The following is a 27,013-nucleotide window of genomic DNA, read 5'->3' as shown; positions in this document are numbered from 1 at the left end:
GTTTAAATAAGTCCATAGCTACAATTTCCCATGGTCTCTGAGGAAAACTACTTGGTTTCAAAGGTTCAAAACAGTTTTTAGCTTCCTGTATACATGAAGGAGAGTCACGAACTAATTTCTCTATTTGTTTACTGATGTCAGGCCAGTCTGTAGAATTTGCTGAAGCTCAACATTTATTATTTCCCATGTGCCCTTCATGGATTTTGCCCAATATTTCTGTTGTAGTCTATTTGGCACGATTATTTGGTTTCCTCTCGTTAACAAGCCATTCTGTATGGAGATTTCATATCTTAGATGCCAAAAGTGTAGACAGGTTGGTACTATCTTGTTTTTCTCTGGCCAACTGTGAGAAGCATAATTGATCATCTTACATGTTGAGTCAGTCTCTTGTTCTAGTTTTATTTGAGAAAGTCTCTCTGAAGATATCAGATCAGTTTCTATGACTTGATTGATAAAAGCTTCAACTTCGTCTTCCAATTCTAGATTTGGAGTTTCTGGTTGATGTGGTGCTCTAGATAGTGCGTTTGCTACACAAAGATTTTCTCCAGGAATGTGGAATACGTCAAAAGAATATCTCATGAGCCTCATTCTGATACATTATAGACAAGGTGTTAAATCATCCAAAGATTTTCTAGTAAGTATTGGGACAAGAGATTTATGATCTGTCTCCGAAAGGGACTTGGTACCCATTAGATAATTCGAAAATTTTTCGCATTGCCCATGTTCGCATTGCATAGGCTTCTTTTTTATCTGAGCATAACATTCTTCAATAGGAGTTAGAGTTCTGGGTGCATAAGCTACCACTTTGAATGTAGAATCATGTTTTTGACATAGTGTGGCTCCTAATCCCTGAGAACGAGCGTCAGCTGTAACAATTGATTGCTTGTTTGCTTCAAAAGTGGTAAATATATGTTCAGATAACATGTCTTTCATCTTCTTCCTTAGTGCACTCTCCTATGGAGAGTTCCAAACAAATTTATTCTTTTTGTATTACACAGAAATCAAAGGTGGAATAATGTCTAAAGACCGTGGAATAAATCTTGCTAAATAATTCACAGATCCTAAAGACCTTCTACAGCTTGCGACATCCTACGTTGAAAATGTTTTGGAGCAGATGCTATTCCGAATGGTAGGCGTAAGAAATGAAATCTGCCAAAGGGTATGATGAATGTTGTGAGATACGAAGACTGTTCATCAAGAGGTATTGCCAAAAACCGGAATTTTTGTCTTATTTTGAAAAAATCTGCACTCCAGCCAAAAGTGATAAATTGTATTCTGTTGAATCAGAAGAGCGAGCAATGGGTGCCATTCTCTTCTGATGCTTCTATTGAAGATTGTAAAGTCGACGCATATTTTATACGCTTCCATCTTTTTTTTGTACTATAACAGCAGGAGAACACCAATCAGTAGGTTTTTCTACTTCTGAAAAACTTTAATTCTTGCATTCTCCATATTTCTAGTTAAGTTTTCTCCAAAAGTAGTATCGGGGAAATTCTTGAAAAGGATTAAAACTGGTAATGTTGAGCATAGACTGAAATTGGATATTGGGTCCAAGTCCAATGAATTTTTATTGCAGGTTTTTCTAATAAACATGTTTGGTGTCCTTCAATAACATGAATTTCTTCTAAGCACTTCTTTCGATTATATTCAACATTTTCAAGCAGTTATCCCATTGAATTCAAGGATGTTTTATCGGGGCCAAAAATCACTTTATCTGTACCTTTTATTTTCGCATGTTTTAGTACTCTGAATGCAATATTGCTTTGAATAACAGAATGGTCAGCACCGTTATCAATTTTAAATTGGATGCATTTTCCTAGTATTTTAACAGGAGCAACCCACTCATCTGTGTTTTGTGTACTTCCCACTAGTCCTACTAAACCAGCATCACAAATTTCATTGACTCTTTTAATACTGATAAACAAACATCCCAATGTCCTCTTTTCCTGCACTTTCTGTAAAATTTGAGTCTTTTGCTAGGCCGTTTCTTTGTGCATGTGGCTGTTTACCACACCATTTGAAAATTTTTTCAGATAATTAGCTTTTGAATCTTGATATTTACTTTTAGAATCATGAAAATTACTTTTGTCTGCATTAGTTATTTTAATGTATTTCTTTTTTTGACTAATAGCGTTATTGTAGAATTTTCAATTAGCAGTGAATGTTGTTTCTTAACTGATTCCGAAAGATGTACTTTGTCAATTGCAGCTTGCAGAGTAAGTTCAGAATAAAGTTGTAATTTTTCGCTTAAGGTATAAGGTTTCGTATTAGGTTCTTTTATACCGAAAATTATACGATCACAAAGCAATTTGTCATCTAAATTACCATATTCACACTTGTCAGCAAGAGCATATAACATAGTAATAAAATCATTGACAGACTCACTTTCTTTTTGGATTCGCCGATTGAACTGAGCACGTTCGACTATTATGTTTTGTTTAGCGCCGAAAGGAGTGTCAAAGCTATTCAGAACGTCTTTAAATTTCTTTTTACCTGCATCCGATAAACTGAGAGAAAGAAATATATCTTTGGCTCTATCGCCTGACATATATAAGTGCATCTACTTGTTCTTCTTCTGTCTTCTTAATTAGTCCTGAAGCAGTGCGAAAACATATAAATCTTTGCTTCCATTTAGGCCATTCTGCCGAAATCAAAAATGAAAATGATTCTATCGGAGTTATGTGATATGCGGGAGCTGATGTCGTGATGTAATATCAGAATATTGAATGCGAGTTTTGTTTTCGTTTATCGCTGCCACCATGCGTGGTTGTGTATCTTTAAACTTATAATTAAATAGATGAGTATGATCTGACATCACGATGAACACATTTAATAGCAACCTGACGAGATACAGAAACTGAAACTAACATAAACAGTTGATACAAAGTTACAGTTAAGCTGATGCCACACTGCTCACTTCAAAGCAATAATTTTTCAAATTTGCTCTTATTTGCAGTTATTCAGGTCTAGGGAATATTTCCGTATTGTGATCACAACAATGTTCCAAGTATAAAAGTTTTTGACTCTAAAAATTATTTGCTTCTTAATATCTTTGTGGCTAGTTTTGTTACAAAGCATTGGCATTAAATTTACAAATTCAATGGCAGTTGCTTATGACAAATAACTGACATTTCCTGTACCAATATTATCCTTAGTTTCTATATGAATATTGGCTTAGAATGGGTCATATTCTTCAATTAATTAAATATCTCCTTAAAAATTACCTTTAATTATGTAAGGAAGAAAACCTATTTCTGTAAGTTTTCTAATGACATTTCAATTTTGCATATTTAATGTATTTGAATTTGCATTAACCATTTTTAAGTAAGTTTTTCTCTTATTTTTAAATGTTTTATTCAGTTTCTAACTAGTTACAATTTGAGATTGAAGAATGGATATGATTTTAAAGTTGTCTTTCTGACTTTAAGAAATTGAAGAGCCCCAGGCTCAGATCTAATTGACCTTTGTGGTGTCATAGCATAGGTCCAGCGACTGATTTATAGAGCTTCGATATTTTTTCACAGATATTTTTCTTATTGCCATCTAAAAAAAATTAGGTTGTATAGAAATATGAATGAGGTGAGAAATTGGTTACTGAAAGATTCCTGTGTCTTGTTTTTCTATTTAGTTTACCTAGTGTTCTGTTCATTTTTTTTTAGAAATTTATTTTTAATATTTATTTGTTCTAATTAGCTAAAAATAATATATCTCATTGAAAAATATGGTGTGACATGTTTCTTGCAATTTCAGTATGTATGTCAACTGATACAATATCATCATTTAACATAATATTTTGTTACTTTTCTTTTTACGTACTGTCAATTAAATAAATGTGCAGTTATTTAATCGTCATATAGTATTAGCCATTCTACCCAAAGTTGGACTTTTAATGCTGAAAACTGGTGTTTTTCGTATGATACATCAAATACCTGTCGGAAAATGATGAACTGACAAAATCTGACTAAAACTGTCCATATCCTGAGACAAGATTCATTGGGAACACTTCATTAAATAGTAAATTGAACACAATACTTGTATATATACTATAATTATGATTAATGTTATATATAATATTAAAAAAATTTAGCCAAAATTGTTGAAACTTAATTGGTTTTTCTAAAAACATGGCACTTTTAATACTTTCAGATCAATATTACTTGCTCTATTAAAACTATTCAATTTATATTACAGGTAATAACTATGAGTTATTAATTATTATCAATCTGAATATTCATTTTAATTCTTTTATGCCACAATTCAGGCAGATTTTTTAGTTGAAGCAATACTAAACCAGTTGCCAATAATTGTTTGATCTCTACTTATAAAATTTTTATTTGATTCTCAATATTTGTTATTACTTATTTGCAGGGGAGCAGAATATATTTTATCACCCGAATGAGGTTTTAGGGAAAATTCAGGTACATATTGCTTATAATTCATCAATTTGTGTATATATTGGTTATAATTCGTTAAGTTTGTGAGTGGAACCTGAGATATAGCTTAATAAATTATTACTAATTCAATATATTTTGATTTAACAAGTTATGCTCGTTAAAATAATTGTGTAAAATCTAATGAATATTTTTCTTTGTTTTTAATGTCAAAAGTTTGTAGCATTATTAAACTTTACTTTCCAAAAATACTTTGAAAAGATCATTTACTAAAAAAAAGAAAGAAAAAAAAATACGAAGAAAATTTCGTTCTGAAAAGAAAAGAAAAAAAACTTTATTCTGAGGAAATATTACATTTTGAGAATTTTTGGTGCCCCTGCTTGTATGCACATGAATATTTCCAATAAATCATAAGTATAATATATTCTCTGATAAGTAAACTTATAATTTACAAAAAATATAAACATTTGCTTAGTTGAGTTTATAATTTTTCAATCAATCAATTCAAAGGTTTAATTAAGTCACTTTCGATATTTAGCATAGTTATTAGTAGACCTAAAATTAACAGCACTTAATTTTAGTGTGAGTCTACATAATGACACTAATGAGTCTACATAAAAAAGTTGGCAGCTTAATTTAAATATAAAAAAACGACCACTTTTTGGTCGGTTTTTGAAAATTTTTTAATGATAATGCAGAGAGAGAGTCTGAAAAATAAAATTTTATTTAAAATGTCCAGTGTGTGGATGATACGAATTTCGCTCACATTGGTAGCCGTAAACTCTAAATTGGATCTGCTGCTCAACGGGGGGGGGGGGGGGGGTATATATATGTAATATATGTGGTGAAAATATTCACGTGGAAGGAGATTTCTTAAACAATTTACATGCTTCATTTAAAGGTATTTTTCCTCCCCAAATATTAAAAAAAAAATTTTTTTTTAAGTTCATATGTTTAATAAAATTTTTTCATTTATTTATATTACTTTTATTGTTGAATTTACTTTTTGTGAGCTTTAAATTATTTCTAAAATAAATTTTTTAGCAAAAATATAATACAATCCAAGCAAGGAAAGTTTGAAAAAGTGACAGCTGTTAAATGAAATGGAACTATCAATATCGATCAAAGACTCATAAGATTTGAGGTAAAAGTGGCCATTAAGTTATTAGAGTCTACCTGCCACTGGCTACTAATTGAACATTTAAATTTCCAGTTATTAGAATAAATGTCCAAATTGCATGTTATTTTATTATATTTGAAAACAATTTTAGTTGGTCTACATTCTAGTTTATGCACTCAGCATCAATCAAAAGAATAATTTCAAGTTCGGTCATATTCATACGAACCTGAAGAATGAACTTGGAATACAGGGAGCTTCAAAACTATTTCTTTGTAATCGCATTCTTTGGAGAAAAGAGGAGTTAAAATGGGTGTAAATGAAAATTGGTTTTATATGTAATAAGTAAGATGATTAAGTGTTTTTTTATAAGACTTTTTTGTATTTTTATTTTCAATAATAAAATTTACAGAGTGGAGGAATTGCAATTTTACATATTATGTTTAATATTTTTAATGCCAAAATTTGGGTTTTCAAGAGCAATTGTCTATTAAAAAAAGAGAGCTTATTGTGAAAATAGTTGAAGAACATGATTGATCAGTTGTAATTCAATCTGTATGATTATTTATAAATATTTCATATTATCATAGCTAATAATTATCCTTACATAAAAATTTAGGGTTTTTAACATGACAGTTAAAATCATCAATCATCAAAAAATTAACAACCCTGATTCTAGCTTTTTAAAAGTTGTGAATGCATCAAGTTTAGTGATTTTTGGACATGAGCCTGTTTTAACATTTATGATAATGGATAAAACTTAGAAAATTACATTTATGCCTTGTAAATAATGAATGTTGAAAAGAATCTATTTTGACATACATACGACGTATGTTGCATAGAAGATGGCGTGAAAAATACTCTTGTTGATTGCGTAAATATACTTAACTTATAGACCCCTGTATGAATTACCATAGATGTACTGAAAACTTTATCATAAAGTTGTGTTCAATAAAACATTCCAATAATAGGAAAAGAACTTAATGCATTCTAATAATTATTTTTACTTCCATTTCCTCTGAAAAAAAGACAAGTTTATTTATTTATTTATTTTTTTTTGCTGGCAAGTAAAATTTCAATTTTGTGGCTAATGTGTTTTTAAGTGCTCACTTCAAGTTTTGGTATTTTAGATTAAGTTATATTAAAGTTCATAAATTTAATTACTAGAAATTTAACTACATAAAATGAGCAACACTTCTGGCTTCTTCGAAGGCAAAGAGCGAAAGTTCAGTGCTTGCCATGAAAGGGGAAAAATATTCTTTAAAAAAATAAGCTTCATAAGAAAATAAGTTATTAGAAAGTATAGAGTGGAAATATTTTTATTTTCCACCTTTTTTCTTTTTCACCATAATTGCTTTAAAGTTGCAGAAGAATTTAAATAATGGTTGGCTGGTTCTAATGCCACTTGCCACACGGGCAAGACTGTTTGTTGAAACCGAACAAATTTAAGGCAGAGTGTGCAATTCTTCTTTTTCAGTGGCGCCCTCTATGGCCAAGAATTCAACTTCTGTCGCATCTTGCGTCACACCAGTTTATAAGGCAGGCCCATTCATTCATCCACAGATCGTAACTTTGACCTGAATCAGAGAACGATCGATCTCCAATCCAGTACCCCCAGAGGTTTCGATTTGTTATGGGAACATGGAGGACTTTGCGACTTGACAGAATTTTAGCGTGCATCAGTCACCAACTACGCGGGGAGTCTTCGGCCGGCGGGGTTCGAACTCTCAGACATGGGCCCAGCGCCCTACCGACAAGGCTATCCCGGCCTTTTAAATAATATTTTTAGTTAATTGAAAATGGAATGAAAAATGGGTACAATATATACAAATTATAACAAATATCTGTTTTATGTTAAAATTTCAAATTTTTTATAATTTCTGAACCTGGTTTACTACATTTATAAGTTATCAATTGTAATTTATAATTAACACAGATTACTTAATTAGTTTTTTAAACTATAATTTCTACCATAATATTATTGTTAATTATTTATATGAAAAAAACCCTCATACATTATGATTTTTGCCAGCTAATTCTTTAGTTTTTTACAGTTATCTTACTCTTATTATCTCAAGAATCAGTTTTTGACTTCAAGAACCCAATCCTGGAGCCTACTGTGGACTACATTTGAATAAGACCAACTTGCATTGCAATCTGATAAAAGGTAGTAAAGGTTTAAGATAATTTCATTTTAACATTTGTGATAGTGTGAATTCCATCGCGTGACAAATTTCAGCATTTTGTTTTAAAAATATTTAAATGAAAATGAATTAAAATAAAACTTTCAAAATAATGAATGCATAAAATATTTTCTTATGAGTTAACTGTTTTATAATTTTTTTGACTGCAGTCTTTTTTTTTAACTTTTATAGCATGTCACCTGCCAAATGTTTTGTAGGCACTGACAATTGCCCAAATAAAGTAAACTCTTTAAGCTGCAAAACCTGTAGAAAATTGCAAGAAGAAAAAACTGTTGCAGTTTTTGATAACAAACGGAAAAGTGATAATAGTTTTTTTGGAAAAAAGGAACCTTCTAAGTACCAGAGTGTAAATAGAAGAATCTACTTGAGAAGGACTATAGGCAGAAGAAATACTAGTCATTCTGGCTTAATGAGTAAGAAAGGCAGTGGAAATACTAGTCATTCTGGCTTAATGAGTAAGAAAGGCAGTAGAAATACTAGTCATTCTGGCTTAATGAGTAAGAAAGGCAGTAGAAATACTAGTCATTCTGGCTTAATGAGTAAGAAAGGCAGTAGAAATACTAGTCATTCTGGCTTAATGAGTAAGAAAGGCAGTGGAAATACTAGTCATTCTGGCTTAATGAGTAAGAAAGGCAGTGGAAATACTAGTCATTCTGGCTTAATGAGTAAGAGAGGCAGTGGAAATACTAGTCATTTTGGCTTAATGAGTAAGAAAAGTAGTAGTGATAAGACTTTTAAAAATCAAAATGCCTTTAACAAAATCGCTCTAATTAAAAAAAAAAGTGAGCTGTCTGCAGGTAAAGAAAGTGGTAATGAGGAAACTGACTGGGATTCTTCCATAGAGAATATTAATATTAGTGATGATACTTCTAATAGTGATATCGAAGAGATATATTCTGTGCATCCGTATCTTAGTGATGAAGAACAGGATGAAGAGGAAAGGGTTGTTGATTCGCCATCCAAAGAAGAAATGATAGTTGATTTGCTATCTGAAAATGAAAGTGTTGATTTGATATCTGAAAATGAAAGGGTTGTTGTTTCGCTACCTGAAGAGGAAAGGGCTGTTAATTTACCACCTGGAGATGAACTACTTACTCATACGCTATTGAAAAAGGAACGAGTCATTGATTCTCTGTCCAAAGATAAAAGATTTTATTCAATTCAAAATACTTCAAAAAAGCGTAAGGTCGATGTAATATATCCCCCTGGTCCAAGTTGCAGTTCCACCGTTATAAAAATTCCTCGCCGAGTAAAAAGTACTCAAAGCCCGATTAGAAAAAGGCCTAGTATTTCAAATGGTGAATCACGAGAGACTGTAAAAACTAGCAAGGTATCAAATTTATCCAGTTCATTTTCAAAATCAAATATAATATACCCCCCTGGTCCAAGTTGCAGTTCCACAGTTTTGAAAAATCTTAGTCGTGCAAAAAGCACTCAAAGTCGAGCAAAAAGCACTGAAACTCAAGCAAAAAGCACTCAAAGTCAAGCAAAACACACTCAAAGTCAAGCCAAAAGCACTCACACCCAGACTAGAAAAATTCCTAGTACTTCAAATGGTAAATCTCAAAAGACTGTCAAAACTAGTAATGCAAAATCATCCTGCCCAACTTCAAAATTGCCAAATAAAAAGACAAGTAAGCATTGAGATTTATTCAAGATTTTTTTTTTAGTTCATTTTTTATTTAGTTTGATTTTGCATATTGTCTAATATATATCAATTTTTTTAGATGTAGCAAAAAAATCTGCAAGAATTGTTTCAAATGAAGTGAGAAGTAAGTGCAAAATTTTATTTACAGGGCTGCCATTAAAAACTAAAAAGGCGACTCAAATGACTTTGAACAAAAGTAAGCGAATGACCACAATTTTTTTTCCAAAATGTTTTTCCAAATGTCCATTAGCTACTAAAAATTAATTAGTGACTTTTTTCTCTTGCTGCATTACAGGTAAGAACAGTCATCTGTGTGTATGGTATTTTATGTACAAGTATTGTTTTTTTCACTTCATTTGATCAATGGAATTACAGTGGAATGTATTATGCCACAAATATGAGCTATAGATGAAGTTTCTTTTTACCATTCTTTACAGACATAATTCAATAGCTATCTTGCGATGACCTTTTTAAGTGCTAACAAAATAAACTAAAATTCTTCTGATATGTTTTTTTTTGTACAGTATGGGACCCCTAATCCGGCATCCCGAAATTCGGCAGGACCCGAAATTCGGCACATAATTCAATCTAATTTTTTTTTTAAAAGAAATTTTTATTAATAAGAGAAAAAAAAATCACTTATATTCTCTTTCGATTTGGAATTTTATTCTGTTGAAGTAAGTAACTTTATTTTATCTTTCTAATAAAAAAAAGCATGAAAAAAAAATCTGTGTCAAAGGAAACATCTGTTTCTAAAGCAGTTTAAAATATCTAAAGTGAAAGGGAAAAGTAAAAACACCTGCATTTTCAATGAACAAAATAAAGAAAAGCAAGTTGGAAGAAACTGATCAATCAATCTTGACAGCTCTGCAAGTGCTCTACTGGTTTTCCCCCCTTCTTACCCCTTGGTTCCCACATTTCCCTCTCCAGTTTGCCCATAAATTAGCCACACCGTTTTGATAATGAAGCTACCATGTGGGATACAAACTGAATTCTATCCTTTTGCTGCTTTTCTTACTTGATGTAAATTATACTCTTTTGTTTTTTTTATTAGTTATTAACTGCTCGTTTTTTTTTTTTAATTGATAGCTTGTTTTTTTTAATCGTATTTAGTTGTTAGCTTGTTTCTTTTTATCATTATTTGTTGTTAGCTTATAAAAAATATATACAGTGTAACGTCCCTTTCCCGGAAGGATCGATTTCCCGGACACTTTTTAACAATCAAAATAAACAAACATCTCTTCATCTTCCCCTTTCCTTAAAAAAAAAAAAAAGGTCTTCTGGCACATTTTCTCTTTTTCTAGCTTGCACTGAGCCTCTGATTTATGCATCGAACCCATAAATCACCAGAAAGGGGAAGTGAAGATCTACCAAAACCATTGAGTGACCGTTAGTGACGCTCCTCCCTTGGAATGTAGGAAAAAGAGCGAGATTTGTTTTCAAAAGACCGCAACTGATTCTGAGAGGCATTTCCTGGAACCTTTTTATTGAAAGAAGAAATACTGTGGAAAAGGGTAAACAGGGCAAGCGTTAAGGTGGAGGGGGAGTCAAAAGTCAAAATGGAAAATTTGAATAGGTCTAAAAGGATACACGTCCTTGCAAAACAAAACATTCGTTCTTCCCCATACCTTGTAATATTTAGGAGGCGGGGGGAAAAGGGGGTAACATTCTTTCAGTCACAGAAGAAAAAATAAAGAGAACCCGATCAGCGTGCCCCGCCTTTATGCTTGATTGATAGCCAATGATTGGAGAGATAACAATAATTTGTTACTTCCCCACCCTCAACTTTAATGATCTCCTCTTTACACTTATTTTCTTTCACAAATAAAGAGGAAATGAATTTTTCTCCTCCACCTACCCACCTTAATGAATGACGGGAATTTCCCTTTCTTGCTTGAATCATTCTAGTTACAAATGGCGGATTATTATTTTCATATGTCAATTTTTTTTCGTTTTCTATATTTTAAGCAGTAATATTTTTTTCTAATATTTCATATTTTATTGATTAGATATTCTAATACTAAAACATTCCCCTTAAAAATAATGTTTATTTATTTTTTGCTTCTTAGATTTAGATCATTTTAAGCTTTGTTCCAGAATGACATGAATTTCCTCTTCCTGCTTGAATCGTTCTAGTTCAAAATGGCGGATTAATATTTTCATAACTGTTAAATTTTTTTCGTTTTCCATATTTTCAGCAATAATATTTTTTTTCTAATATTTTATATTTGATTGATTAGATATTCTAATGCTAAAACATTATTCCCTTTAAGAATAATGTTTATTTATTTTTTGCTTCTTAGATTCAGATCGTTTATTGAATCATTTTAAGCTTTGTTTACCTTGGGGGTCTATTGTACGGAAAAATCTATTATATGGACTTCTGGAAGTCCCACCGATTCCGAATACGCGACTTTACACTGTATTGTTATTTCTATTCTATAGATTATATTTTAATTAATGAGATTTCTTAAGATAGGACAGTTTTAAATTCACCTACTACGATCAAAACTTAACTAAATTTATTGGAATTAATTAATTTTCTGAAATTAGCAGTATAATTGAATTATTGTAATATATGGGTGCCATATTGGAATTTCCCAAAGAGATCCGAAATTTGGCAAATTCCGAAATACGGAATTTTGTCGGTCCCGTGAGTGCCGGATTTGGGGTCCTATACTGTATACCTCTTAAAAAAATATTTTACAGAAAGTGGAGCAGTTGGCATTTCTGCTACAGGCATGAGTTATTACCAGAGAAAACAACCTTTGGACCTGTTTGAGTTTGCTTTCAAAAGTTGCAAGAGTTTATTTAATTTAACATAATAAGAAAGTTTTGTTGCCTAGGTTTTTTTCTGTGTTATCATGTTTAGTCCAGGCATTCATTCTGAGCATATTTTTAATGAAAAATTAAGAGCTGTTTTAAGAAATACTATATTTAGTGATATTGGTATTTAAAAATTAGTTATTTTAGTGATTACTTGCAAAACTTTTAAAGTATTAAATATTAAATATTTTTTAATTTGAGACCATATTTTTATTCTTGCATTTTCATTTTACGCAATTTTGTCTAATCCCACACTAGCCGTTTATTTCCATAAATGTTATATTTATTTTAGAAAGCGTATTAGATTTATTTTCTCCTTTCTATAGAGTTTACTCCTTGGGACCACCACCCCCACTGGCCCACACGTAAAGCTTAATATCTTTAAAACAATTTTTTTTAAAATTTGTTCAGTTTATTTTTTATTTAATATCTATTCAATCATCTCAATCACAAATTTTGAATTCATATTCAGCATACAACTGGTTAAGTTTTTTTTAACAGTTTATTTTTTCTTATGTAAGATATTTCTAATACACATGAAAGAACTTACTTTTAAAGAAAACAATTATTGATTTCCCAGCAGTATTCATTTAAAAGTTCATTTTACTTAAATGGCACATTTTTCTATTAATACATAGCACTTCTATAAAAATATCAAAAGAATGATAAACTATTGATCAAAACACTTATGCAGTATTCATTTTCTTGCAAAAAATTAAGTTATGTTATGCTCATTAATTTCTGTACATTCTATTTTTTATTTCACACATTGCAATTTATAATTCCTTTGACAAAATTATGATTCAACATTCAGTTATTATTTTAGCATTTTTAAATAAACATAATTAATATAATTTGTTATTTACAATTATTACTATTGGATAATTTTCTGTAGCACCATGCATAACAAATCAAAAGCTTTTTTGTCCCGTATTTCCACTTTCTCTCTTCTTTTTTTCTAGAATTCCATTAGATTTTATTATTAAAGTTTAAGTATTGTAGAACTATGTTTGAGGAGGATGTCTAATTTTAGTAACTATTTTTTGCATCTGGAAACTTACCTATTTTGGAGACTTTTTCATATCTGAAGCAACTAAAGTTACTATTTTTGGAGTATTACCCCAGTGGCAGCCCTGTATTTAATTTTTATTTTGGTTATTATGAGTCTGTCTTTTTAATTAATTTTTATTTCTGGTATTTTATGTAATGTATCCTATTTCTCAGATCTTATTGCTGTAGTACATCGTCTTGAACAGGAGTTGGAACAGTTAAAAAAAGCAGATACTTCTAATGTAGAGAATTCCAGGACATCTTACGGAAATGTAAGTTTTATATTTATATAGTATATATTTATTCAGATTCTAGAGGAAATTAATTAGGGAACAGTGGAGTAGCTAACGGGAGGCATTAGGGGTCATCTGTCCCCATGTGTAATCTTAGAGAGGTGCAAAACTTATGAAAAATACTTGAAAATAAATTCCAGAATAAACTGTTTCCCCTTTTTAAATATCACCAGTTTTATTTGCAAATTAAGGGCCCCATAGCTTTTTTTGGACATGATTTTTATTACTATTATTATGGTTTGCTTTACTTAAAATAATTTTTTTTATAAAAAAGTATTTATAAAAAATTAGCAATATTTTGAATATAAAATGCACTTGGAATAAATCCTTATCATTAAATAAAACACAGTAAATGTGATCAAAAACATTTAAATGGAATAGAAACTACATTAACATATATTGTTAAATTATAAACTGAATTAAAAATTATTTAAGTTGTCAAGTTACATTGTTTTAAAAAAAAAATTTTTGTGGAAAAATCTTATTCTACCTAAAATTTACCTATCCAATGCCAATTGTGGTGGGTTTTACATAATCATTTTAAAGTGTCTATAAATCTCTCAACATAATGCAAGGTGGTGCAAAAGCTGAGTTTGTCCTCAGGAACTGTAAACCCTACCTACGCCTCAGTTAGGGAAGGATGTAGTAACTTTATATAAACTATAATAATTAAACATATAATGTAAATCTTTTATTGAAATGAGTTCAAGAGAGAATTAGAGATGGATTAATATATTATATGGCTCTAGGCACATAGATTTTTGCTGCTCTTTCTTTATTACAATTGTAAAATCTGTTATTATTGTCTCATGTTTTTCAACAAATTTATATTCATGTTTTCATTACCTTTTTTGATAAATATAAAATAAATTCATTACAATGTCATTTTATTACTGTTCAATGCAATTTATTTGCGTGAGTAAGACTGGTACGTATTCCCCAAAAATCTTAATGCAAAATCTAATATGTAGTTTTATAATGAATTACTTAAATAGAAGTTTGTTAGAAAAATTTCGTCAAACATAGTTTCAAGTTAATTTATGAGATATTATATTTATAAGCAGCCCCATTAGTTAACAGTTATATTCTTCTCCTACCATGACATGGGCCAAGGTCTGATTCTCTATTCTGAAGTCTGGGTGCTTCTACTTAAAGCACTTTCTTGGATCATGTCTTAGTGATTTGGAATCTACTATAATGTAATATCTCTGGCTGTTTCAGAGTGAGAAATGCAAAATACTTCGCACATCCTTTCTAAATTTTGGTTGTGTAGTGCATGCATATACCGAAATTTTCTTATCATCATAAAGAATTGATCCCACACCATCGCCAATAGCTAATTAGTGTAGTTCTAATACACCATTATCAATAAAACTAAACCAATTGCATTTGTGAAAACAAAATAATAAAAGTTTGAATTTTTTTATTAGAAGTGTTTTTATTTTAAATTTTAGTTTATTAATTATGCATTTGAATGTTCTTATTTATATCTATGCATGAATTGTAGAACATGGATGGAGTACTTGACAGCGGAATTGGCTCATCAGAGAGAAATTTTGTTACAGAAGAAGATAATTCTCAGCTCAGAACTGAGATAGAAGAATTAACTGACAGACTAAGTGAGGCCCAAGAAAAAATACTCAATGCCAAAATATCAGAAGACAGAATGGAAAAAAAGGAAAAACTCATGAGGGAAGTTGAAAGCCTCGAAGAGTCTTGTAAGGTAAATGCGCTATGTTCAATATTAACAGAAAATTCTTTTTGCTATTGACTCTTTTTTTTTTAATTCAACCTCCTACACAACCACTTTAATATATTAAAATTAATTTCTAAAATTTATTTTAACGAAATAAACAGTAGCAATAGTTTTAAATACTGTTTAACTTAAATTCTTAACTAAATGCTTCTCATAAGAATGTAAATAAAATTTATCATAAATTCTATTAAATATTTGTAGTAGATTTGATGTTAGAAATTTCGCTTTTATCATAGATTGTAAATTTGTTTGTTTTTATTTTGTCTTGATATTTTAAAATTTAAAATAAAGAACTATTAATCAATATCCTGTAATGATCTTTTTGTAGAACTCTCCTTTTTGAACCCCACAATCTACTCTGACATTTTTTTCTTAAGTGCTGTTACATATATGCTTTTTTCAGGTTTAGCGTATTTTGATACTGTTATACTGATTTAAAAAATTTTCTTGCATAATTTTCCATCCTTTTATGGCACTATTCCCCAATGGGGATTTTGGGTTGTTAACCGATGTTGTTTCTAATTTTCTTGTTCTTGGCTTTAGATTTCCGTTAGGTAATTTTCATTATGGTTAGATCCCTTATTACATCATCTAACCATCTCTTTTTGGGTCTTCTGGGTATTTAGTTCATCTGTTATTAAAGATTTTTCTCAGCCCCATATTTTCATTTAATCTTTCTGTATGGCCTAACCATGCCAATTGAGTTTTTTAGATTGTGTTGCAGAGACTAAATTTGCAATTATTTAAAGTACAAAAAGAGATTTATTGATTTGTGCTAAAAAAATAATTAGCTCTACTTTTAAGTTGGGATAAATTGGGAACCTTTTTTTATATTTTACCATAGAACTTGTATATTTTAAAGTTTCTATTTTGTCGAGGCTTTATGTTATTATTCTATAACTTCCTTTAAAATTTTTGTAGGTGTTTAAAACTAATAGTCTGTGAAGTTGTAATGCAGTTTCTTTTCATTTGGCAAGAAAAAGTTCTCATGTGCATCTTCAATGACCAATGATTCAATAATGAATTACTTATGTTTCTTATCTTTTTGTAAAATGTGTAATAGTTTTTAACTTTTAAAATTTATGAGAAAAGTGAGATGTTTTATTGTAATTGTAACTTACCATTTTGAAATAGCTCCTCGATTTTTTTTATTTCTGCTTTCTGTAATGCAAACAAAGACTCTGGCACTCATCAATAGAAGGATAATTCATTTTTCTTACAACTGACTTAATAAAAAAATCGCTACATTGTAATTGCAACATAATTAGGGATTCATTTCCAGACTGCTTGACTTTCAAAACCAGTCATCAAAAATGTAGGTTAATTTGCCATTCCTTGAAAGAAAATAAGATTTTTGCACTTTTATTGAGAATTTTACAATGTGATAACTTTTCACGCAAGAAAACAGCAGCAGCTAGAAAACTTATCAAAACAGTATTGTGAGGATCCAAGAGGATGGAAGGAAACACCATCAAGAAGAGCTCAGTATTTTAATAATACATTCACACATCCATTTTACAATAATGAGTAACAACATAGCATTGACTAAAATAGAAAGTAACTTGAAGTTTTACCTAAGCTGATTGGGGTAAAACGGGAACCAGAGAAGGTTCGGGTGGCTCTTCTTGCGTCATCTCATTTGGTAAGAGTCAAAACAAAGACTATTGTTTTTGTTTGTGCAGATAGAGAGGTAGCGCCATCTGTTGCTATGAATTAACTATCTGTTAGAGTATGTTTTATCTTCAGATTTTTATGTTTTGGAAATATGCTATAGTTTCTAAAAATTTATGTGGTATGTATTCCAAACTGAATTCATTCAATTGATGATTTGTTTGGTGCATTTTCTGTAAAGTTTTTATCGCAATAAGTAATTTTGGGCTTCTGTTATTTATATTTGTATTAATCAATAACATTTTATTTTGGAATAATTTCTTTACTTTGGACATTTGAGTTATCTATGTTCGATCTATATAATAAGCAAAGTTAGTTATTAAAGTTACATGCTAATGGAAGTTTATTGCAGTTTAAAAAATATATTCATTTGTCTTAATTTTTTACTGATCTGCTGTCCTCGTAACTGACTTTGCTCTCCTTCTTCAGGGTGCGTAGCATTTTTATAAAGTGCTTATAGTTGCTTATTTTCGATTTTCGTTTTTTAAAAGCCCTTGAAGGTGCTTTTTTCATTGGGTGTTTTTAAAAAGTGCTTGATTTTCCCTTTTCGAATATGAGATTTTTTTTCTTTACCATGTTGATTTTAGCTACGTATTATGAGCTGTGTTCGATGAGATTGTTACTCTCTCATTTTCCACTCTTTGATATCGATCCGCAAAATATCTTGATCATTTTATAACTGCGAATATAATAAAGAAAAGAGTTCTTTGTCATAAACTAGTTGTTTTATCATGATCATGTGAAGTCTGTGAAAATTATTTTGCATTTTGTTAATGTATATAATGCATAAAAATATTTTTTGAGTGCTTGAAAAGTACCTAAAAGGTGCTTATTTTTTGTTGAGAAATTTGGCTACGCACCCTGTTCTTGCTATCCTCATAAGTGGAAGTTTATTGAAAAGTTGCATGATTATGGCATATCTTTAATTGCAAAAAAATCTGTGCACTATTTTTTTAGAATTATAAAAAACTAAAACTGTTAGCATGCTTTTATCCACATTGTTTATTTCACTTGAGATATTTACATCTATTACATAAAAATAAGGATTTTAACTGAAAAAGTAAGGAATATGTAAGCAGTTGTTGAGACTTGAGAAGATTATAATATTATATTTGTTTATATTATTAAGGTTATTCATTATGTGTGGAAACGAAACCAAGAAATCTTACTTTTACAAAATTATCTTTGTAATTTTGACTTATTTTTTTGTTAGGATATTTTTTATTCTGTTTAAGTACTAAGAGTAATAGATGAAGAAACTGATATTCAAATTATAATTATTTCTTGCTACTTACATTTGTGAGGAGCCATGGTATCTTTATCGCAAAATAAATTCAAAATGTGTAATGAAGATCTGATGTATTGAAACCGTTTAAAATGAACATTTATATGAAATTCCCCCCTTTTGAATCAAGGTAAAGGATAGTATGTGAATCATGCAAGTAGTTCATATAGTGTATTTTTAAACAGTTTTCTTTGAATTTTAATCATTGTAATTACATGAAGTTTAAATAGATTTAAGTGTAATTTTTTATTTCTAATTATGTATTTATTTAACCATCTGAGCAATACTTCTGGCTTTTTCCAAACTTTTAGCTGCAAGCTTCTTTGCATGAAAAAACTGGTTTCCCCATGTTATTCAATGGGAGAGTAGTGCGTAGCTGGGAAATTTCCTTACAATTTTATCGAGAGGTTCAATGCCTGAAGTATTAACCGTCATATTAATTTAGTTAAAAGAAACATTTTCCCTGGTAAAGGGGTGTGCTCAAGTAAGGAGTGTTCTCTCTACTCTAAATTTACTGAGATAAAGTAGTATATACTATTTGTATTATACTATAAATTGTATTATACTATAAATTGTATTATACTATTTTAAGGTCCTTAATATTCAGTTTTTAAAAAAAAGCGCTTAATTTTTTTTGAGAAAAGTTCTTAATGTTTGAGTGGGAACCAGTTATATACATAAGGAACTTTTAATAGGGAGAAAAAAATTTATTAGCGTGCATAGCCTAAATATGATTTTTTAAAAAGTGCTTAAAAATATTTACTGATTACTTTAAAGTGTGCTTATTTTTTGTTGAAAAAATTAACTACACAACCTGAGAAGAAATTAACGCTTACAGAGATACTTTATTATAATACTAAAATGATTGTAGGTCTGTTTCTGTGACATTATTAATGTTCTTTTTTTATTATTTTACTGTATTATTTATTTATTGTATTTATTTAAAATGTAAACTATAATTTTAAATGTATAATTTTTTTTCAATTTTCTTCTTTTTAGAATGCAGACAAACTAAGGAAACTATATTGTGTAAAATATAAAAAGAAGATGGTTGCTTTAGAAAACGAATTGTGTAGTCAACCTGACCTTAATACCAGAAAAGCAAAATGGTTAAGACGTTTAATTCGTTGTAATGAAGGGTAATGCTACTTTATTTTCTATGTTTTCAATTCACTTTATGAAAGGAAGATTATTGACATTCGATAAATGCTTGTGTACAATATTTGTAATTTTAAGGAAAAACAGTTCTTGTCCGACCCGATTCTAAAATTTGATTTTTTTGTCAACTTAAAAAATTGTAAATTTCATTTTGAAATTTTTAGGGGATGTAAATAAAATGATTTGATATTATGTATAGATTTATTTTTAAAATTTCAATTGAATGCTTGTTGTGAGAAACTCATACAAGGAAAAGAAACATAAATTATGCAGAAAAAAGTCTCATACTCTAGATGTTTCTATAAGTGCAATGACTTTTGAGAAAATTGGTTAAGCCAAACCTTTGATGAAAATTTGGACATGCTGTCTTGTTTTTCATCAAATTTTTTATTTAAATTCAAAAGTTTTCATCAATTTTAATCAATATTAATCCAAGAACATTGATTGTATAATGAGGCCTTAGTAATTTTTTGCACTAATAAGGGAAATTAAATTAATAACTAATCTAAGCTGTGAGACTATAGAGTTACTAATAATATTTCATTTGAAAAGTTGTTGGAAGAATGTGTTAAGTGATGTTTTACTGTGTTCAGTCCTTTTTCGTTTATACATTTCCTTCAAAGTTTTTCATTTCTGTTCCATGTATGAGGCATGTGTTAGTTTTGAGCAGCCTTATTTACTAAATAACTTACATCAAGAGAACTGTGAAGTCTAAGCAAAAATAAAATCCAAAAGCATGTCAATATCATGTTTTTAACTCTAAAATAAACTACCTATTACAACACTTCACTTTCAGTTTTCAAATTAGAAATATATGGTTTATGAATTATTGAATCCTTTGCCACAAAGTTAACAGTGGTTATGAATGTGTGTAAGAGATTGATTTCCACTTAAAGGTGAAACATACACTTTACATCACGATAATAAAAAGTACCTTAATTTCGCAGAGATACGCCACAGTGTTATTGATTTAAAACTTGAAAATTTAGTAGGTAGGTGTATATAACAGGGCGGCCTATATAGTAGGGGTGCACAACCTTTTTGAGTGAAGGGCCACATGCGCGGACTGTATTTCAAATTGCCAATTAGTGCAGCTCTAATGTATGTTTATCAAATTAAATACTGGAAGCATAGTGTTGATAAATTTTTTTAGTGTTAACAGGGTGGCCACCCACCTGGAAAATCTTGAAAACCTGGAAAAATCTGGGAATTTTAAAGAAAAGCTGGAAATTTTTTTCTTTGATAATTTTTTTTATTTCACTAATTTAAAATATTTTCTAACTTTCTTAATTTAAATTATTTCATCCATTATACCCACTTTTTTAAGACAGAAATGTGTCTCCAAACAGTTGAAATATCATCAACTTAGCGATACTTTGCTGCATCAAAATTTGAACATCATTGTTGAACTAGAATGCACACATAAAATTCTTCCATGGTTGCTTTACGAATGTAGAAACCTTTGTCCGCTATGGAACTGTGCAATTTAGGAAAGATTGTGGTGGAGGTGGAAGAAGGGATTAAGATATTAGCTTCTGTTTTTAAATTCTGTCTTTAGGCTGAATTCATTTATGGTTTCCATGTTGACAAAATGTTTTTGTATTTTTAACCTCATAAAATTCTCCAAAAATTAGTTGGAACATATTTTAATTAAAAAAAAAAAGTTTTTTTTTTGGTTAATATGATTTTTGATTCAAAATTTTTTACCAAAACATCAAATAATAAATAAAAAATTCTGCCGGGCTGTCAAAAAAATTTTTTTTCAAGATGATATGTTAAAAAAAAACATTTTGAATAAAATATTTTATAATATAGACACTTTTCTTGTACACATCCTATACTTTATAAGAAAAAGAAACAAAAACCTGGAAATTTTAAGATTTTTATCTGGAAAACCTGGAAAAATCAGGGAAATTTAAAATTTGATTTGAGTGGCCACCCTGATTAACTTCTAAAAGATTGATATTTTTAATTACCAAGTACTGCTTTACCTCAATATAAAACTAGGTTAAAACTCTTGACAGATTTCTGCCAGTTGACTTCACTGAATAAGTTAAAAATTTTAAAATTCTTTTAAATATAATCAAACAATTTTAAATTTAGCTTTCATCTTTTTAATTCACTTAATGTAAACAAATTTTGGAATTAATATTGTATACATTTTTTAGTAAACTAACTAAAACTCAACCGAAATCACCTCTGGAGCCCAAACCAGATCGCTACAAAAGTGTGGAGCATCTGATTTACCACCGAATGATCGAATCAACCATTGAAAAGAATGAAGAGGAAGCTGCTCCACTCAAAGAAGAAACCACTAAATCTGAAGAAGTAATGGTCAAAATTAATGATGTTTTGTTGGATCAAAGAAAGAAATCTTATATTCTTTCAGAAGTAGTAAGTTTTTCTGATCTTCTTTTATGTCATTTAAATTAGTTTTTTTTTTTACATAATTAAATTTTCCATTATTTAAGTTCTTTCATTTTTACATTACCATATGAAAAAAGGATGATTTTTTTTACAATTTTGAATTTTAATTGCTTTTGGCAATCTATATTACTTTAAATAAATATAAATCTGCAATTTTTAAATGCTTACATGAGTGCTTAAGTATACACAATGTATCAAAACTGTACACATAACCCAAAAAATGTCGCTAGTAAAATCTCCCATTTGTTTTATTTCTCCAATGTTTGCAGGTATGACATTTTATTTTATTACTTAATGTTAGAAATATTTTCTCTTACGGGTGTAAATAATTTTGTATACTATGTATGTGGTGTGTTGAATATTTATTATTGAAATATTTTCAAATAACATTTTTTATGTTAAAAAAAAACAATTAAAATCTTGAAAATTTAAAAACATTTTGAAGCATTATTTTTTTTATTTATTTAATGCTGTAATGCATCAAAAATAATATTGTTAAATTTTAAGTTCTATGATGTAAAACGAATGACAAAAAGTTTGTTCTTTATTTTTCCTACCATTGCATTGCATTGCTATTACAACAAACCTTTACTATTTTAAGTGTATATATTTATGCAATTCATTTATCTTATTCTCATTTTTATTCATTTTAAGTATTTTTTAATCAAAAAATATACTTCCTTGAATATTTCCTTTATATCAAAATTGGTATTTAATCTATTGAAAAAATAGCATAACAATTAATTGATATTAATGCTACAACTTACAAATTGTATGCTGCTAAATAATGTATTCTGCTCAATAATTCTATATGGCTTAAAATGCATTTTTATAAATAAGGGTGAAAACAGTTTTCAAGGGTGGAAACAGCGTTTTGCATGTATGCATGACTAAAGCAACATTTAGATATCAAATGTTATTGCATATTAAGTGAAATTGTTAAGTAATAAATCAAGTTCATTCAAAACCTTGAGTTGTTATACTTTTATTTTTAAAAAAATAATTTTACTCATGCAAGTCAATTTCAACATTTTTTCGATACTTTTAGTTCTAAGAATTGAGGAGGATTTTTTTTCATTTTTGCTGTTTTTATTATAACATATCATTTTAAAGGAATGTCTCATACTATTAATTCATTGTCACTTTTCCCTGTACTGTAATATAGATAAGCGGTAACATAGAAAACTGTAGTTTTCAGTGTTAAAGTTTTGTTTTAGGAACTAAGAACAATTTGTTTTTTGCTGTTTTTCTTTTGTTCTTCTTAATTAACTTTTCTTTTTTTTGGCATTTTTATTATGACACAGCATTTGTTTAATGAACGTTGCTAATAAACTTAATTTTATACCGATTTTTTTTCTTCTAAAAATACGGCAATGTGAAAAATTTAACTTGAGATTTTCAGCATTAGATATAAACATACAAAATTAAGAATGTTTTTGGTTTTTGTTTCTATTTAGTTTTTCCGTTTTTTCAATTTTTTTATCGACATTTTTATTTATTTCTTTTTCTACAATGGCAATTTTTAAGAGCATTTCTGTTAGACTTAATTTTTTTTTTTAACTTTATCTTGAATATATGGTAATTGAAAAACTGAGATGTTCAGGTTTAAAATTTTATTTCGAGAATTAAGATCGATTTTTATTTACTTAGTGTTGCTTTTGTAGATAATCTTTAGTTTTTATGATAGCGCGACAATTTTAAAAGCCTTTCTGATAGGTCTTATTTTTTAGTGTTGTTTTATGAATACATAAAATATTTTTCTTGTATTCATATACCAAAAAATATTTTTCTTGAAATTGAAATTTTGGTTTCAGTGTTGCTAAGCTTCTAAAGTTGCTAAGCTTGCTTTGCTACTTGGTCCCTAATATACGGTATTTGGCTGATTTTTTTGCCGAATATTCGGCATTTGACTAAATCACAATTCGTTACCACATTCGACTGAATCACATTCGTTACCGAAAAAACGAAGGAAAAGTAGCTAGCGATTAGAAATTCACGTATCGTAATAACATCATGGTTAAATAATGATATCATTTAAATCATGTGGAAAAGTATTGCAGTAATTGAAATAAAGAAGCACTTAAAGTTATGTTGAACTCAGCACGAATAAAGCGTGTCAAATGCGCGATTTGAAACTCGCATGTAGTAATAAATTAATCATAAATTTTCATACTACGTAAGAATGCAAATCAATAACTGCTGAAAAAATGATTGAAAAAAAAGAAAGAAAGAATTGCAAAAAAAAAGATTAAAAAACCAATTTTTTTACGATGTCATTGGCAAAAATAAAGTGTGCCAATAAGTGATTATTTAAATGAGCAATCCGAATCTCGCGCGTCGTAATAATATCGTAATAAAAATTCGCGATTTTTGAAATCACATTGAAATAATTGCTTTAAAAAAATCCTTGAAATTTATGATAAAATCGGCTTAAAGAAAGCCCAAAAATTGCGGACCACACTTCAGTGGTTGGCGAGTCGCAGGTTGTGCACTCCTGCCATACGGATTAATAAAAGAAATGGTTTAAGAGTAAATATTTCAGTCATATTTCTACCTTCTAAATCTATAATGAATTGTGTAATTATGAAGTTACTGAAATGATTCTTTGAAAATATAAAGTATAATGTGTTGTATGTTATTCATAATTAGCTCTAAAGTTAACGATTGGAATTTCTAAAAACATTGTATATATTCAGGAAATAAGTTGCACAGATCTTTCGTAGCATGTGGTATATTCATTTTTATTTTTAAGAATGAACATGAACAACCGATATCTGCATTATACATTGTTATTCCATTAATAAATATAGTACAGAACCCGTTATCCGGAAATCGGAAAACCAAAAAACCGGAACGAAATTAGATAAATTTTCCCACCATTTAAAAAAAAAAATTTTTTTTTCCTCATAAGATTTTAGGATTTTTCTTTCTTTTTTTAAAGATGTTTACCTTACCATCATTTTGGAAATAATTATTAGTGTATTACTTCATCGTTTTTTCTTCTTTTTAAGATTATTTCCAAATATATATATATTTTTTTACTTGGGTTTAACAATAAAAGAACGGCTTTTTGTAGCGATTCAGAAAACTGGAAAAATCAGTTATCCGGAATAGCGATTGTCCCGATCGTTCCGGATAATCGATTCCCTACTGTAATTTCATTATATGTTCACTGTGTATAATTAAAACTTTCTTTTATATTAAACAAAATCTTCACCTAATAACGTATAAACAAGTATTAAATTAAACACATTTTTGGTTCTCGTTAAAGTGCAAAATATAAACTTAATCTCCAGTGTCATGGCAATTCCATTAAACTAAAATTATTTTTATTAAAATATTTGAACATAACAAAGTTTTTCTGCTTTTCAGTCCATTAGCAAGTTCACAGTTTGATCTAAACTAATTTAAAGTTAAAAAATATTCCTTCTAGTCTGGCTGTCATAATTGAAGCAACGAATAACTGCGTAATGAGATGAGATATGTTGGCCTTCAACTGATATTTTAAATTAGTTTTCTGTCAAATTTTGGGTTTAATATTTAAACTTTATTTTTGAACATGGATTTTACAGTAGATGGAAACAGGCAATATGTTTCCTTAAGTTCTCCTGAACCCTGTTCACACAATCAAGCATACTCTGCACCCCTTGAGTATACAATATAAATAAATTATATGCGATAAGTAGAATGTTATGCATATTGAACATAATTTGTTTTATAGATAAGTATTTAGCATATTTTTTAATCATGTACTTTAATTTTTTTACGTATTTAGTTCTTTTATATTAAATCCGATTAATGTTTTATTAATGTGTGATTAAAAATCATATTTATGAATTACGTATTACTTTTTATAATTTTGCATAAAATAGGGGTGCACAACCTTTTTGAGTGCAAGGCCACATGCATTGACCAATGAAGGGCCGCAAGCCAAAATATTTAGACAGACATATTGATAGCAATTGTATTAGTAATTATTATCTAAATATTGTTCTAGGCACTAAATTCTTTTCGCCAATTAACCTTGCAATATCTTTGCATAAAATAAAATACTTTTAATTGTTTAAAATTAAAAACTGCAAAACAGATTATTAGGAAAAAGAACAGAATCAGAAAATCAAAATCAATTTATCACTAAAAACTTCAGATAAATTGAAATAATTAATAACTATGGGGAAATTCATGTTTTTTTTATTATATTACATTATACAAAAGTCCATTTAAACATAAATTTTAACATTAAAAAGTTTGTTCATGGAATTAAATTTAAAATAAATTAATATTCTAATTATTAAAGTAAATGCAAGTTAAATACTTTGATTTAATGAAAGTTATATACTTTAACTTTAAAACATTTATTTTAAATTAATTTTAAGAGGCAGAGGGGCTGAGAGAAGGAAGAAATAGAAAGAAAGAAAACGTTAATTTTGAAGGAGCTATTTTCCTAAATAATAAAAAACTGTTACGATACTTGCTTACAACTTTTTATGACCAATATTTTTTTTTATATGACACTTACTATTTGCAATTAATACACATGTATATTAACATGAATTAAAATTTGCATTACTTTACAAAACTTATCTTGATTAAATGTTTTTCCAGTTAAAACTTAATAATATACAAATCATTTCCTTGGCATATAATCATAAATGATATAAATGGTTTAAAAAATTTCTTGATCGTTATCCTGTAATTTGCAAAATTTTTAAATATTGTGATAATTTTATCTTGATCATGTGATAGCTTTTCCGTGCCATTAAATGAAAATTTAATGATTTTGTTTAAAGTCTGCTCTGTAATTTTGGCCAAATTTAAAAAACTCTGTAAACAGGCCAAATTTATTCTGGAAAAAAGTCTTTTGACCAAGCTGTTGTTGTGGGCAGTATTAAACTTAGGGCAAATAACTTAATCAGCTTTGGAACCTGTCCCAGATGGTGTTCTTCCTTTCCTGATTTTTAAATCGCGTGAATACAAATAGCGTTGTGTAATTTTTAAATTGTGTAAATAAAAAACCTGATGCTTGGTTTTCAAATTGAGAGAATACGAATTGAGATGTGTGGTTTTTATATTGCAAGGAGAATCTCAATGTATGATTTTTAAAACGCGTGAATATGAATCACGATATGTTGCTTTAAATTGCATTAATTTGAATTGCTGTGTATGATTTTTGAATTGCGAGAGGAG

The 27,013-nt window shown here is 29.0% G+C and overlaps 1 protein-coding gene across 5 annotated transcripts in view; it reads left to right on the top strand.

The window, feature by feature from the left end:
- Nucleotides 1–27,013, top strand: part of LOC107454836 (uncharacterized) — a 41,926-nt gene that overhangs the window by 2,615 nt on the left and 12,298 nt on the right. Inside the window, exons 2-10 of one of the 5 annotated variants that reach the window (XM_043050342.3) lie at nucleotides 484–634; nucleotides 4,369–4,418; nucleotides 7,563–7,675; nucleotides 7,884–9,346; nucleotides 9,440–9,484; nucleotides 13,411–13,508; nucleotides 15,037–15,252; nucleotides 19,241–19,380; nucleotides 21,568–21,793. In XM_043050342.3, the coding sequence (XP_042906276.2) occupies nucleotides 7,885–9,346; nucleotides 9,440–9,484; nucleotides 13,411–13,508; nucleotides 15,037–15,252; nucleotides 19,241–19,380; nucleotides 21,568–21,793 (2,187 nt within the window). In that variant the 5' untranslated portion in view covers nucleotides 484–634; nucleotides 4,369–4,418; nucleotides 7,563–7,675; nucleotide 7,884. Of the gene's footprint in view, nucleotides 1–483; nucleotides 635–4,368; nucleotides 4,419–5,435; nucleotides 5,536–7,562; nucleotides 7,676–7,883; nucleotides 9,347–9,439; nucleotides 9,485–13,410; nucleotides 13,509–15,036; nucleotides 15,253–19,240; nucleotides 19,381–21,567; nucleotides 21,794–27,013 lie in introns of those variants that run through there. The other 4 variants (XM_087156019.1, XM_043050343.3, XM_071188384.2 and 1 more) reach the window with 4 other exon arrangements.

The sequence above is a fragment of the Parasteatoda tepidariorum genome, chromosome 12 (assembly GCF_982258835.1).
Source record: "Parasteatoda tepidariorum strain Cologne lab strain chromosome 12, Ptep-v5.0, whole genome shotgun sequence".
NCBI lineage: Eukaryota > Metazoa > Arthropoda > Arachnida > Araneae > Theridiidae > Parasteatoda > Parasteatoda tepidariorum.
This window is presented reverse-complemented; position numbering and strand designations above follow the sequence as displayed.